This window comes from Chiloscyllium plagiosum, chromosome 41, assembly GCF_004010195.1.
Source record: "Chiloscyllium plagiosum isolate BGI_BamShark_2017 chromosome 41, ASM401019v2, whole genome shotgun sequence".
Classification (NCBI taxonomy): Eukaryota; Metazoa; Chordata; class Chondrichthyes; order Orectolobiformes; family Hemiscylliidae; genus Chiloscyllium; species Chiloscyllium plagiosum.
Window position 1 is genome coordinate 19,350,499 of NC_057750.1, and position 13,659 is coordinate 19,364,157.

Consider the following 13,659-nt stretch of genomic DNA (forward strand, 5'->3'; position numbering starts at 1 on the left):
GTTCTGTTGATTTGTTCGTATATCTGGTTGTTGAATGTGAAGTGTGTTGTGAGGCACAAGTCCAGTAGTTTAAGTATGCCTTCTTTGTTGATAGGTTCAGCGTCCTGTTTTCTGTTCTGACTGTCCAGTAGGTTGGCTATTGTTTCTCTGGCTAGGGTTTTGTCAATCGAAGTGAACAGTGCCGTCACGTCGAATGATATCATGGTTTCTTCTTTGTCTATGTGTATATTTCTGATGATGTCCAAGAATTCCTGTGTTGATTGTATAGAGTGTTTGGATCTGCTGACCAGGTGTTTCAGTTTCTGTTGTAGTTCTTTGGCCAGTTTGTATGATGGTGTCCCTGGTAGTGATACTATGGGTCTGAGTGATACTATGGGTCTGAGCACCCGAGCTACAAATCTTCGCACAAACTTTAAAATCTATGCCCGGACCAATGAAGGCAATATACCTTCTTGACCACCTTATCCACTTTAGTTGCCACTTTCATGGAATTATGGACATGCATGGCCAGATCCCTCTGTATGTTGATGCTATGAAGAGCTTTGCCAGATGGATCTGTGCATGCGGGTCCACAGTTCCCGAAAAGTGGCAACACAGGTGGCCAAGGTGAGTAGAAGGCATACGGCATGCTTGCCTTCATTGGCCAGGCTTGGAGTACAAGAGTTGGCAAACCATGCTGCAGCGATGTAAAACCCTTGTTAGGCCTCATTTGGAGTATTGTGTGCAGTTTTCATTGCCACGTTACCAGAAGGACGTGGAAACTTTGGAGAGAGTGCAGTGAAGATTCACCAAGATGTTGCCTGGTCTCGAGGGCAATGGCTATGAGGAAAGGTTAAAAAGACTAGGATTGTTTTCACTGGAAAGATGGCAGCTTAGAGGAGACCTGATAAAGGTCTGCACAATTATAAGAGGCATAGATAGGGCGGAGAGTCAGAGGCTTTTTCCCAGGGTTGAAGTTTCAATTACAAGGTGGTACAGGTTCAAGATGAGAGGGGGCAAGTTTGAGGGAGATGTGCGAAGGTTGTTTTTCACACAGAGAATGGTCGGAACCTGGAACACACTGTCGGAAGAGCTGGTGGAAGCAAGCACAATGGTGACTTTTAAGTGGCATCTGAATGGTTACATGAATAAGGAGCAAATAGAGGGATGCCCACCGAATAAGGGCAGAAGGTTGTTTTTGAGTTTAGTTAGGGCATGATGATTGGCATAGGCTTGGAGGGTCGAAGCGCCTGTTCCTGTGCTGTATTTCTCTTTTGTATTTACTATGTACTTCCGTCCTGCATTAGGTCTTCCAAAATGCATCACCCCACATTTGTCCGGATTAAACTCTAGCTGCCGTTTCTCTGCTCAGGTCTCCAGCCTGTCTATATCTTGCTGTATGCTTTGGCAATCCTCCTCACTATCAACAGCTCCCCTAATGTCTGTGTCATCTGCAAACTAATCGGGCCACCTAAATTCTCCTCCAGGTTTATTATGGACAGTACAAGCAACAGGGATCCCAGCACCAATCCCTGTGGAACACCACTGATCCCAGACAGAAACACAGTTCACTGAATTGGTTCTGTGGGAGAAGCCAACTGTGTTTCATGTCTTGGAATGAATCCACTGAACTGAAGGCCTGTATGGACTTGGCTTAAGTTCAGAGTTAAATGGCAATCATTGGAAGTTAACCTGCATGAAAGCCATACGTTTGTTGTGGTATTGATACTGCTTCGACTCTCTCCTTGTACTGATGACTATCCCTCTCTAGGAAACATAAACCTAAAACACAGTGCAGGAATCACACTGGTTTAGCTTCACTTGTCTTTATAAGTGGATCACTGGACTCTTTTGAATCGATGGGCGGCACGGTGGCACAGTGGTTAGCACTGCTGCCTCACAGCGCCTGAGACCCGGGTTCAATTCCCGCCTCAGGCGACTGACTGTGTGGAGTTTGCACGTTCTCCCCGTGTCTGCGTGGGTTCCCGGGAAACCGGGTGCTCCGGTTTCCTCCCACAGTCCAAAAAAAAGATGTGCAGGGTCAGGTGAATTGGCCATGCTAAATTGCCCGTAGTGTTAGGTAAGGGGTAAATGTAGGGGTATGGGTGGGTTTCGCTTCGGCGGGTCGGTGTGGACTTGTTGGGCCGAAGGGCTTTTTTCCATACTGTAATGTAATCTAATCTAATCTAATCTGTTACTCACACTTTCATTCTTCAGCCAACGATTGGGTTTCATTTGTAACTGTAATGCCCAATTTAGAATGCAGCCACACAGCACAGGATGATCCCAGGCTTGATTCCTGACCAGCACTGAGTTTATGGTCCTTTATGGTTGAGGGAATCTTGTGTGGGAAAGAAGAGACAGGGAAAAGATAGGAGAGGCATAGGATAGGTAAGGGGTAGACAGTGGCAGGAGGAAGAAGGGAGGGGAAGCAGCAACTCCACAGCTAAGAACTCTTGGCTACTCAGACCTGATCGTGGTCTCAAATGCATGTGTAGGTTGAGTCGAAAGGTGACTGTAAAATTACTGCTAACGTTTGCTACTGACTGTGGTTACAGATAGAGTCTCACGCTGAGGTCAAGGGGCACATCATTAGGCCACAAATCAGAAATTTTTTCCAGTAACCTCTGTCAGAGATACTGCAGCAAGCCTATTCCCCATCTACAAGGCACAAGTCAGGTGTGTGATGAAATATTCCCCAATGTCCAACTCTCTCTCCGCTTTTACATCATTTGCTGGAAAATAAAATTAAAATAGTTAGATGCTTGATTTTGACGAGCTAGATAGAAGGGCCAAAGGGTTACAGAAAGAGTCTCACAGACAGATGAGGGGTGGAGCTGGAGAAAGAAAGGTGCCTGTAGTACAAAGCTCACCCAGTGATGGGACCAGTTTTGAAGCATTATTGGACAATATGGTGATCTAGAAAAGTCTTAAACATGGGTTTGGAATGTACATAACCATGCATAGCTTCAAATGCGATGTATCTCCATATTGGCTTATCTGGCTAATGTCAATGTGGACCTCGTGTTTTTGCAGGAGTGCTGGTTACCACAGCTCAGCACCTACAGGAAATGGTTCAGCTTGGATGCCCATGTGCCTTTAATTTGGTCAGGGAGTAATGATTGCCATTGCTCCAGCCATCCTTCAGCTCCCACTGCTACTCATGAAATCCAGGCCGGTCATTCTGGCTGGAGACTTCAACTGTATCATTGATGCAGATGGACAATCCAGAGGGTGCTGGCAGCAAATGGATGCCATGTCCCGATTCTTGACGATAATAGTTAAAGTTGCCAGATTGCACGGTATCTTCAGTTCCCCTGCGGCACATACACCTTGACGTGGTCAGCTGGGTCCATCTGCTCAAGGATAGACTTCGTGTTTGTGCCTGAGCATGCTCAGTCAAATCCACTGATGTTAAGCCAGTGTTCTTCTCTGACTGCTGCCTCCTGCTGGCTGATTTATCACATACAGGATGACCAGTGGACCATCAAGGGAGGCTGAACACGAAACCTTGACCCCAGAAAATATTGAGGAACTCAAAGAGGCTTACATAAGTTCGAGAAAGCCCTTTTTGAATCTCCAGTGGAATGGTGGGAAACAGTCAAGGGTAGCATCAAAAGGTCCTTCATCCTCAAAGGCGTTCAGAAAGTCAGGGAGTGAAGGATAAAGTTGTCCAAACTCCAGAAAATCAGGCAGAACCTACTCCTGCTGTCGACAATGGAGGTCAATGTCACCGAGGATATCCAGGAGGTGAACAGACAGCAAGTCTTGCTCTTTGCACAGGAGGCCTCCAAGATAATCTTCTGGTTTCTAAAGGGACACAATGTACAAGGATCTGGATAATGAAGTGGCCCTCATCCTGGTGGCCACTTTAGTGTGTAGCTGCATCATGCAAACACCAAGTGTTAACTACATACTGAGGCTCTACCTGTCCTCACTGTTACAAAGGATGGGTTTGGCCATGGTGCCTCCAAGTATAGTTGGACCATTCCCTATCACCTGTCCTTCGGGGATGGATTTGCAAAGAGAAACATCTTTTTGAGCGTAAGTCCACCAGGTGGTGGTCAACACATGGTGTCTTCGAGACCCTGAGTGTAAAGGAGAGGGTGGATCCTGTTCCCTGAGCAGACTGGCCAAGTCATTTGCAAGAATGTCTCTGCCAGAATTTTCCAACAAAAACCACGACTTAGCTTGGCTGGTGGTGAGAAGGGCACTGCCACACAGGTTCTGTGTGCCACCACGCACTGCCCTTGAAGCAGCTGTGCTGGTGAAGACACTGTCACATATCTCTTTCTGGGATGTGCCTTTGCAAAGAAGACTTGGCGGGAGATACAGTGGTTTTCTATTAAGGTTCATCCTGAACAGCTGAGTGATGCAGGATTCTGTGCTGTCTGGCCTGTTCCCCAGGACACACACCGAGACAAAAATCGACCGTACCTGGAGGACCATCAACTTGATGAAAGATATCGTTTGGTTTGTCCGAAACTTGTTGGTCTTTCAGTGTAAAGAGTTGAATTTAACTGAGTGCTGAGATTAGAGTGGTGCTGGAAAAGCACAGCAGGTCAGGCAGCATCCGAGGAGCAGAAAAATTGACATTTCGGGTTTTGCCTGAAACGACGATTTTTTTTTCCCTGCTCGTCAGATGCAGCCTGACCTGCTGTGCTTTTCTCGCACCACTCTAATCTTGATTCTAATCTCCAGCGTCTGTGGTACCCATCTCCGCTTCGACTAAGTGTTGCAGACTAGCATATTCCAAGGTCCAGTACTGCGTGCTGAGGAATGCACTAAAGTTTGGGCCAGCTGCTGCCAAAATTCAGTGGAGAAAGACCACTGTCTAAGGTCTTCCTGCCAAAGTATAATGAGGGTCTGTTCCTCAATATATGTAAATAGAGTCCTGCATGAGTAAGAAATGCCTTTGGTTTTTGCTACTGGAGGGAATGTCAAAGTCCAATGTTTGTTTATCTTGACACAGCAAGATGGAGTACAGAACAGCTCTACTACCTATGAATGCCCATAGAGTTTTTTTTATGGGTAATGTGTATTTTTGCAGTAAAAAAACATCACTTAAGCAAGGGCAAGAGCTCAGCTCTTCCAGAATATTCCTCAGCCACTTCAAATTGTCGTTACTTGTACTAAATTACAAATCCCAAACCTGTGTATCTATCTGCAGCCAGCCAGCATCTCTTTAATTAGCCACAGTATTTTTAAACCCAGTCAAATTAAACTCCGGACTGTCTCATCAAGGAAACTCTTCATTGGCTGTGAATTACTGTTTCTGTACCTTAACGCAGTTTTATTTGATATAGAGTGAGCTGTAGTTTTGTGGAGAAAATTGCCGCTTCTGGCGCTGCCATCTCGGGAATCAGGGAGTGAAACCGAACCATGCCTAGGGTGGACAAAAAGATGCTGTGACATTAATCTTAAAAGCAGTGCCGACATTAGTTTTCCTCTGCATCTAAGTCAATAGTCATCCCTTAATTAATAGCACAAAAACTGATTGCTATCTCATTGCTGTTTGTGATTTCACTCTGCATAAAGTAGTTGCCATGTCTTTTAGCACAGTGACTAAAATGGAGTAGCAGTGACTCAGGAGTAGAATCTAGTGTCCCAATTGATGGTCTGAGGACATGTTTGAATCTGTCACAGATACACTCATGCACGCTCTGTCACAGATACTCACACTCACTCTGTCACGCATACTCACGCTCACTCTCTGTCATGGATACACACACTCACTCTGTCACGGATACTCACACACACTACCTGTCACGGATACTCACGCTCACTCTCTGTCATGGATACACACACTCACTCTGTCACGGATACTCACACACTCTGTCACGGATAATCACGCTCACTCTCTGTCACGGATACTCACGCTCACTCTCTGTCATGGATACACACACTCACACTGTCACGGATACTCGCGCTCACTTTCTATCACGGATACTCACATACACTCCCTGTCACGGATGCTCACGCTCACTCTCTGTCATGGATACACACACTCACACTGTCACGGATACTCACGCTCACTCTCTGTCACGGATACACTCACTCTCTGTCACGGATACACTCACTCTCTGTCACGGATACTCACACTCACTCTCTGTCACGGATACTCACGCTCACTCTCTATCACGGATACTCACATACACTCCCTGTCACGGATGCTCACGCTCACTCTCTGTCAGGGATACTCACACTCACTCTCTGTTGGGGATACTCATGCTCACTCCCTGTCGCGGATACTCACGCTCACTCTCTGTTGTGGATACTCACGCTCACTCCCTGTCGTGGATACTCACGCTCACTCCCTGTCGCGGATACTCACGCTCACTCCCTGTCGCGGATACTCACGCTCACTCCCTGTCGCGGATACTCACGCTCACTCTCTGTTGCGGATACTCACGCTCACTCTCGTTGTGGATACTCACGCTCACTCCCTGTCGTGGATACTCACGCTCACTCCCTGTCGCGGATACTCACGCTCACTCTCTGTCACGGATACTCACGCTCACTCTCTGTTGCAGATACTCATGCTCACTCCCTGTCGCGGATACTCATGCTCACTCCCTGTCGCGAATACTCATGCTCACTCCCTGTCGCAGATGCTCATGCTCATTCCCTGTCGCGGATACTCACGCTCACTCCCTGTCACGGATACTCATGTTCACTCCCTGTCGCGGATACTCACGCTCACTCTCTGTCATGGATACTCACGCTCACTCCCTGTCACGGATACTCACGCTCACTCCCTGTCGTGCATACTCACGCTCACTCCCTGTCGCGTATACTCACGCTCACTCTCTGTCACGGATACTCACGCTCACTCTCTGTTGCAGATACTCATGCTCACTCCCTGTCGCGGATACTCATGCTCACTCCCTGTCGCGGATAATCATGCTCATTCCCTGTCGCTGATACTCATGCTCACTCCCTGTCGCGGATACTCACGCTCACTCTCTGTTGTGGATACTCACGCTCACTCCCTGTCACGGATACTCACGCTCACTCCCTGTCGTGGATACTCGCGCTCACTCCCTGTCGCTGATACTCACACTCACTCCCTGTCGTGGATACTCTCGCTCATTCCCTGTCGCTGATACTCATGCTCACTCCCTGTCGCGGATACTCACGCTCACTCTCTGTCGCGGATACTCACGCTCACTCTCTGTCGCAGATACTCACGCTCACTCCCTGTCACGGATACTCACGCTCATTCCCTGTCGCTGATACTCACTCCCTGTCGCGGATACTCACGCTCACTCCCTGTCGCGGATACTCACGCTCATTCCCTGTCGCTGATACTCACGCTCACACTTTGTCGTGGATACTCACGCTCACTCTCTGTTACGGATACTCACGCTCACTCTTTGTCGTGGATACTCACGCAAACTCTCTGTCGCAGCTACTCACGCTCACTCTTTCACAAATACACTCACTCTCTGTCATGGATACTCACGCTCACTCCATTGTGAATACCCACGCTGACTCCCTGTTGCGGACACTCACGCTCACTCTCTGTCGCGGATACTCACGCTCACACTCTGCCGCGGATACTCAAGCTCACTCTCTGCCACGGATACTCAAGCTCACTCTCTGCCACGGATACTCACGCTCATTCTCTGTCGCGGATGCTCACACTCACTCTCTGTTGCGAATACTCACGCTCACTCCCTGTCACAAATACTCATGCTCACTCTCTGTCGCGGATACTTCACTCACTCTCTGTCGCGGATACTCACGCTCACACTCTGCCGCGGATACTCAAGCTCACTCTCTGCCACGGATACTCACGCTCACTCTGTCGTGGATACTCACGCTCACTCTCTGTTGCGGATATTCACGCTCACTCTCTGTCGCGAATACTCACGCTCACTCTCTGTCGTGGATACTCACGCTCACTCCCTGTCGCGGATATTCACGCTCACTCTCTGTCGCGAATACTCACGCTCACTCTCTGTCACGGATACTCACGCTCACTCTGTCGTGGATACTCACGCTCATTCTCTGTCGCGGATACTCATGCTCACTCTCTGTTGCGGATACTCACGCTCACTCTCTGTCACAAATACTCACGCTCAATCTCTGTCGCGGACACTCACGCTCACTCTGTCGTGTATACTCACGCTCACTCTCTGTTGCGGATACTTAGGCTCACTCTCTGTCGTGGATACAAACACTCACTCTCTGTCGTGGATATTCAAGCTCACTCCCTGTCACAGATACTCACGCTCACTCTCTGTCACATATATTCACTCGGTGCCTTGCTACACTCCACAGTCACCATTATTGGTGTGGGAGTCGGAAGCCCAACACTTTGGCAGCTAACCTCACTGGGCATCACAACCCAGGGAACTTAGGGAAGTCCTGCTGTAAAGGGCAGGATAATTGATACTTGGTAAAACATAGTTTCCTTAAGAATGGTCCATAATGAACGACCCTGTATACATGTTTTGCACAATTGCATTTTTCTTTATAAGATTAATTGGTTATGTGTTGAATGTATACGGTGTGAATTGGATTGGAAATACTGTAAGTTGACATGATGTATGTGGGGGCCATGGGATGATAGAAAGTTTATAGGTTAGCATGGTGTGTAGCAGGGGCTATGGGATGAATGGTTCGATGGCCTGAGTTTAGATGGGAGTGTGTGGAGAGGGATAAAGGTGAGGGGGTTTGTTTCCCATTTTATTGCTTTTATTGCACGTGGGACGAAGTCCAAGAGAAGCAATCTGTGTTACAAAGTGTCAGACAATGACCATCATGAATAAGAGAGAATCCAATGATTCTCATCATATAAATACAAAAGCAAGGGCAGAGGCTATGAATCTTGCAGTAACTGATCTCTTGATTCCACAAAGCCTATTCACCATCTAAAAAGTACAGGTAAGGAACATGATGGAAGAGGCTCCATTTGCCTGGATGAGTACAGCTCTAACAGCACTCAATAAGCTTGACACCCTCCTATGAAACAAACAACTACACGTGTTGAGATCGAGAACAAAAACAGAAATTGCTGGTGAGACTGAGCACTGGTGGAAAGAAAGCAGAGTTAACATTTCAAGTCCGTGACTCTTCATCAGAAGATTTGCACCATCCAGGAGTCAAAAACAACACTTATTGGCACCACATCCACACCCTCCACTACAGCAGCAGTGTGTACTATCTGGAACGTGCATTACCACAACTCACTCAGGCTCCTTGCTCAGCTCCTTCCAATCCCATGACCACTTCGATCTAGAAGAAGCGTTACCACAACTCACCCAGGCTCCTTAGTCAGCTCCTTCTAATCCCATGACCACTACAATCTAGAAGGACAAGGGGAGCAAACACATGGGAACACCACCATTTGCAACTTCCCAGCCAGGTCACTCACCTAACTTGGAAATATATCGCCATCCCTTTAATGACCTGGGGTCAAAATCCTGGAACTCCCTCACTCATGGCATTGTGGGTCTATCCACAGGACATGGACTGCAGCTGTAGCAATGGACAACAAATGCTGACCCATTCCCTTGAATGAATTAGGCCTTCTTGATCTATCCACCTTCTATCTTAACTAACATTAGGGGAGGTGATGGCCTAGTTGTAGTTCTGGGACCTGGATTCGATTCCCGCCAAGGCAGATAATGGAATTTGAATTCAGTTAAAAAAAGGCTTGAATTAAGAGTCTGATGGTGACCATGAAACTCTGTCAATTGTCAGAAAAGCCCATCTGGTTTACTAATGTCCTTTAGGGAAGGAAACTGCCATCCTTACCTGGTCTGGCCTACATGTGACTCCAGACCCACAGCAATGTGGTTGACTGTTAACTGCCCTCTGGGTAATTAGGGATGGGTAATGACTGCTGCCTGGACAGCGACGCTCTGATTCTGAGAATAAACCTTTAAGAAAACCCCACGCTGAGCTCCTTATGCCAGACAAGATGCAGAATTGTAAGTTTGCTCCAGGATTCCAAAGCCAGGCCAGCTGGTCAGTCATGGGCCTTCCCACCCAGAACATCATTTCCGAGCTGGAGAAAAAGAGATGGTTATATTCCCACTGTCAAGCTGCCTGATCAGGCGCCCTTCCTGGTTGAAAGCGAGGACTGCAGATGTTGCAGATCAGAGTCAAAATTAGAGTCGTGCTGGAAAGGCACAGCAGGTCAGGCAGCATGTAAGGAGCAGGAAAATTGACATTTCAGTCAGGAGCCTTTCAGGAATGAGGCTGGGAGCCTCTGGGGTGGAGAGATAAATCACATTGATGCCCTGGGGTTGAAGTGTTCCGAGGCGGAAGATGAGGCATGCTTCCTCCAGGCATCGGGTGGTGAGGGAGTGGCGATTGAGGGGGCCCAGGACCTGCATGTCCTTGGCAGAGTGGGAGGGGGAGTTGAAATGTTTGGCCACGGGGTAGTAGGGTCGATTGGAGCGGGTGTCCTGGAGATGTCCCCTAAAGCTGTCTGGGCCTCCTCCATTGCCACTCCCTCACCACCCGATGCCTGGACGAAGAACGCCTCATGTCCTGGGTCAATTTTGGAGATGTGGCAATGGATGCAGACAAATGTCCTCAGGATATTAAATGGCTGCTTCTTCGGGGGAAGCATACAAAGAGATTAACCCTCCCGAGGAAAATCACGGTTTCCCCCGAAAATGACAAAACAAAGCTTTAGATTGCCGACCACAAGCGTCGACAGTCAGCTGCAATTTGCAAGGAGACTCTGATTTCTCAGATAAAACCACATCACTTCAATGTAATAGGAGCAGGCTGTTGAGGGGTTTCTCTAGACTGTGGTGGAAATTTATATCTCGATGCTCTGCTACGTCTCCCTCTCATCTGTCGTTGACAGTTTGTCCAGCGTGGGATGTATCAGTGCTGTGAATCCCTGCCAGCGTCCCTTCCCTTCACACCTCGATTGTTGCATTTCTCGCTATGTGAGCTGTGTTTTGTTTTCTTGCTACGCTTTGGCCTTCACTCTCTGTAGCTCTGCTGTACCAATGTGGGCTCGGTCTGTTAGATGTCGCGACATATGTGTGCACCTCACACAAGCATCCTCACTAGCTTTAAAATCCCAGCATGAGCAGCATTTGACTCAGCCAACATGCAATTAATAATAAAAGAAACCTTGCTTGAAACCCTTCATAATGGAATCTTTTGCGAAAATGTTGTAAGAAAGTTACAAGCTGTGGCTGCATTATGTTAAAGATCGCTGTGGTCAGGAATATTGAAATAGACCTGTCGGAGCCAGGGTCAGAACTGATGGAACTGTGGGTTGTCACAAACGCTGACGGGTCAATGCATTTTAATTAATGCTGACTAGTACCTAATGACAACATAAGGGGAATCATCTTTGGCAGTACAAACTTAATGGGCTAAAAGGCCTCTTCTGTGTTGTGTGATTCTACGATGTCTTGATTTAATAAAGGAATACTGACACCAGGTAGGAGGCAGGACACAGGGACGAAGTGAAATGTTCATTCTGAGAGTGAATGCAAACAGAATGGCTTAAATGAACTCTGTCTGCAATTCTGCGATCGTTATCCACAGCTACCTGCTCCACCCACCAGAAATATTGGGCATGCATAACAATAAATTTGAGTTTGACATGATTTCTCCTGCGGGTGAATGATCTTCAGGAACATTTATGATGAAGGCTTATGAGTACAGCATCACCTCTGGTGGAGTTTGGAGTTGGAGGTGGGTGAATGCCAGTCTCTGCCAAAGACACTTGAATGTCTAATCAACACATGACAATGGCCCGGGGTTCTGCATTGTTAGAGTCAAGGTATTTCAAGAAAGCGCTGTCTGCCCATTGAGAATACCATAATAGATCCCCAGACGCCGTGCTATTCTGGAAGAGGTAGTACCCTGGCTGATATTTATCCTACAGCAAGCTGGATCAAGTTACATTGTCATTTAATATCGCTGTCTGTTACAGGACTCCTTGCCATCCCCCACGCGAAAAATAAGCCTTTGGACATTAAAAGGGAGGGGCTCAATAAAAATGTGCCTTTCTCAGTTCTGTAATAACTGAATTGGTTACCAGGAAAGTCCTGGAACTACCTAAAAATGTCTAACATTCACCTATACAGTCTTAATCTCCACATTTCTGACATGGAAGTAGAATTCCGAAATTTGTATTTTTCATTCTTTGTGAAATGACTGAGTAGGTGGCATGGTAGCTCAGTAGTTAGCACAGCACTAGGGACCCGGGTTTGATTCCAGTGTTGGGTGACTGGCTGTGTGGAGTTTGGACATTCTCTCCGTGTCTGCGTGGATTTCCCCAGGGTGCTCCAGTCTCTTCCCACTGTCCAAAGATGTGCAGGTTAGGTGGATTGGCCATGGGAAATGCAGGCTTAGGATAGGAAGGTGAGTCTGGGTGGTATACTCCTTGCAGGATTGGTGCAGGCTCAATGGGCCAAATGGCCTTTTCCTGTAAGGTTTCTAGGATAACGCATGGAACAGCACAGCACCGGATTAGGGCTTTGGCCCACCATGTCTATGGCACCATAATGCCATTCTAAATTAATCCCATTTACCTGGTCCATATCCCTCTATTAACTGCCTGTTCATGTGTTTGTCCAAATTCCTCTTAAACTTTGCAATTGTATATGCAATTGTCAGTGTGTTCCAGACACCTAATATCCTCTGTCCAAAAAATAACTTGCCTCACACATCTCCTTTAAACTTTTCTCCCCTCACCTTAAACATATGCCCCCCAGTATTTGAAATTTCCACCGTGGGAAAAGTACTCTAATTATCCACCCTTTCCATGCCTTTCATGATTTTCTGTAATTCTATCAGGTTCCCCCCCTCAGCCTCCGACACTCTAGCGAAAACAGTCCAAGTTTTGTCCAAACTCTCCTTATAGCTAATCCGATCCAGGCAACATCCTTGTAAACCTCTTCTGCACCGTCTCCAAAGCCTCCACATCTTTCCTATAATGTGGCGACCAGAACTGCACACAGTACTCGAAATGTGGCCTCACTAAAGTCTCATTCAGCTGCAATATGTCTTGCCAATTTTTATGCTCAATCCCCAACCAATGAAGGCAAGCATGCTGTTCTTTATCACTTCATCGACGTGTTGCTACTTTTCGAGAACTATGGACTTGCACCCCAAAGTCTCTCCAGATAAATTAATTTTCCTAAGGGTCTAGCCAAGAGACTTTCCTCTTGCATTTGATCTTGCAAGATGCATCACCTCACAATTGTCTGGATTAAACTCCATCTGCCTTTTCTATCCTCCCAACTTTCCACCTATCGTGTCGTTTGACTATTTCCTCAGTGTCCGCAATCCCCTGACAGGCCTACATTTATTGTCTGTTCGAATTGCCCATTCACCTTTCTGTTAGGGAGGGAGTTCCAGCATTTTGCCCCAGCCTGACATTGAAGGAGGATGGATGACAGAGGGTGGTGGGGAGAATGGGGGGTATGAGGAGCGGGGACAGGGTGGTGAGGAGAATTTTTTTTTAAAGATTAGATTACTTACAGTGTGGAAACAGGCCCTTCGGCCCAACAAGTCCACACCGACCTGCTGAAGCGTAACCCACCCATTCCCGTACATTTACCCCTTTACCTAACACTACGGGCAATTTAGCATGGCCAATTCACCTGATGTGCACATCTTTGGACTGTGGGAGGAAACCGGAGCACCCGGAGGAAACCCACGCAGACACGGGGAGAATGTGCAAACTCC

General features: G+C 47.4%; 1 protein-coding gene across 1 annotated transcript in view; it reads left to right on the forward strand.

Moving 5' to 3' along the window:
• Positions 1-7,674: 7,674 nt before the first annotated feature.
• LOC122542724 (tyrosine-protein kinase receptor UFO) overlaps positions 7,675-13,659 on the forward strand; it is a 176,253-nt gene continuing 170,268 nt past the window's right edge. Inside the window, exon 1 of the mRNA XM_043680699.1 lies at positions 7,675-8,101. Coding sequence (XP_043536634.1) covers positions 7,675-8,101 — 427 coding nt within the window. The remainder of the gene's footprint in view (positions 8,102-13,659) is intronic.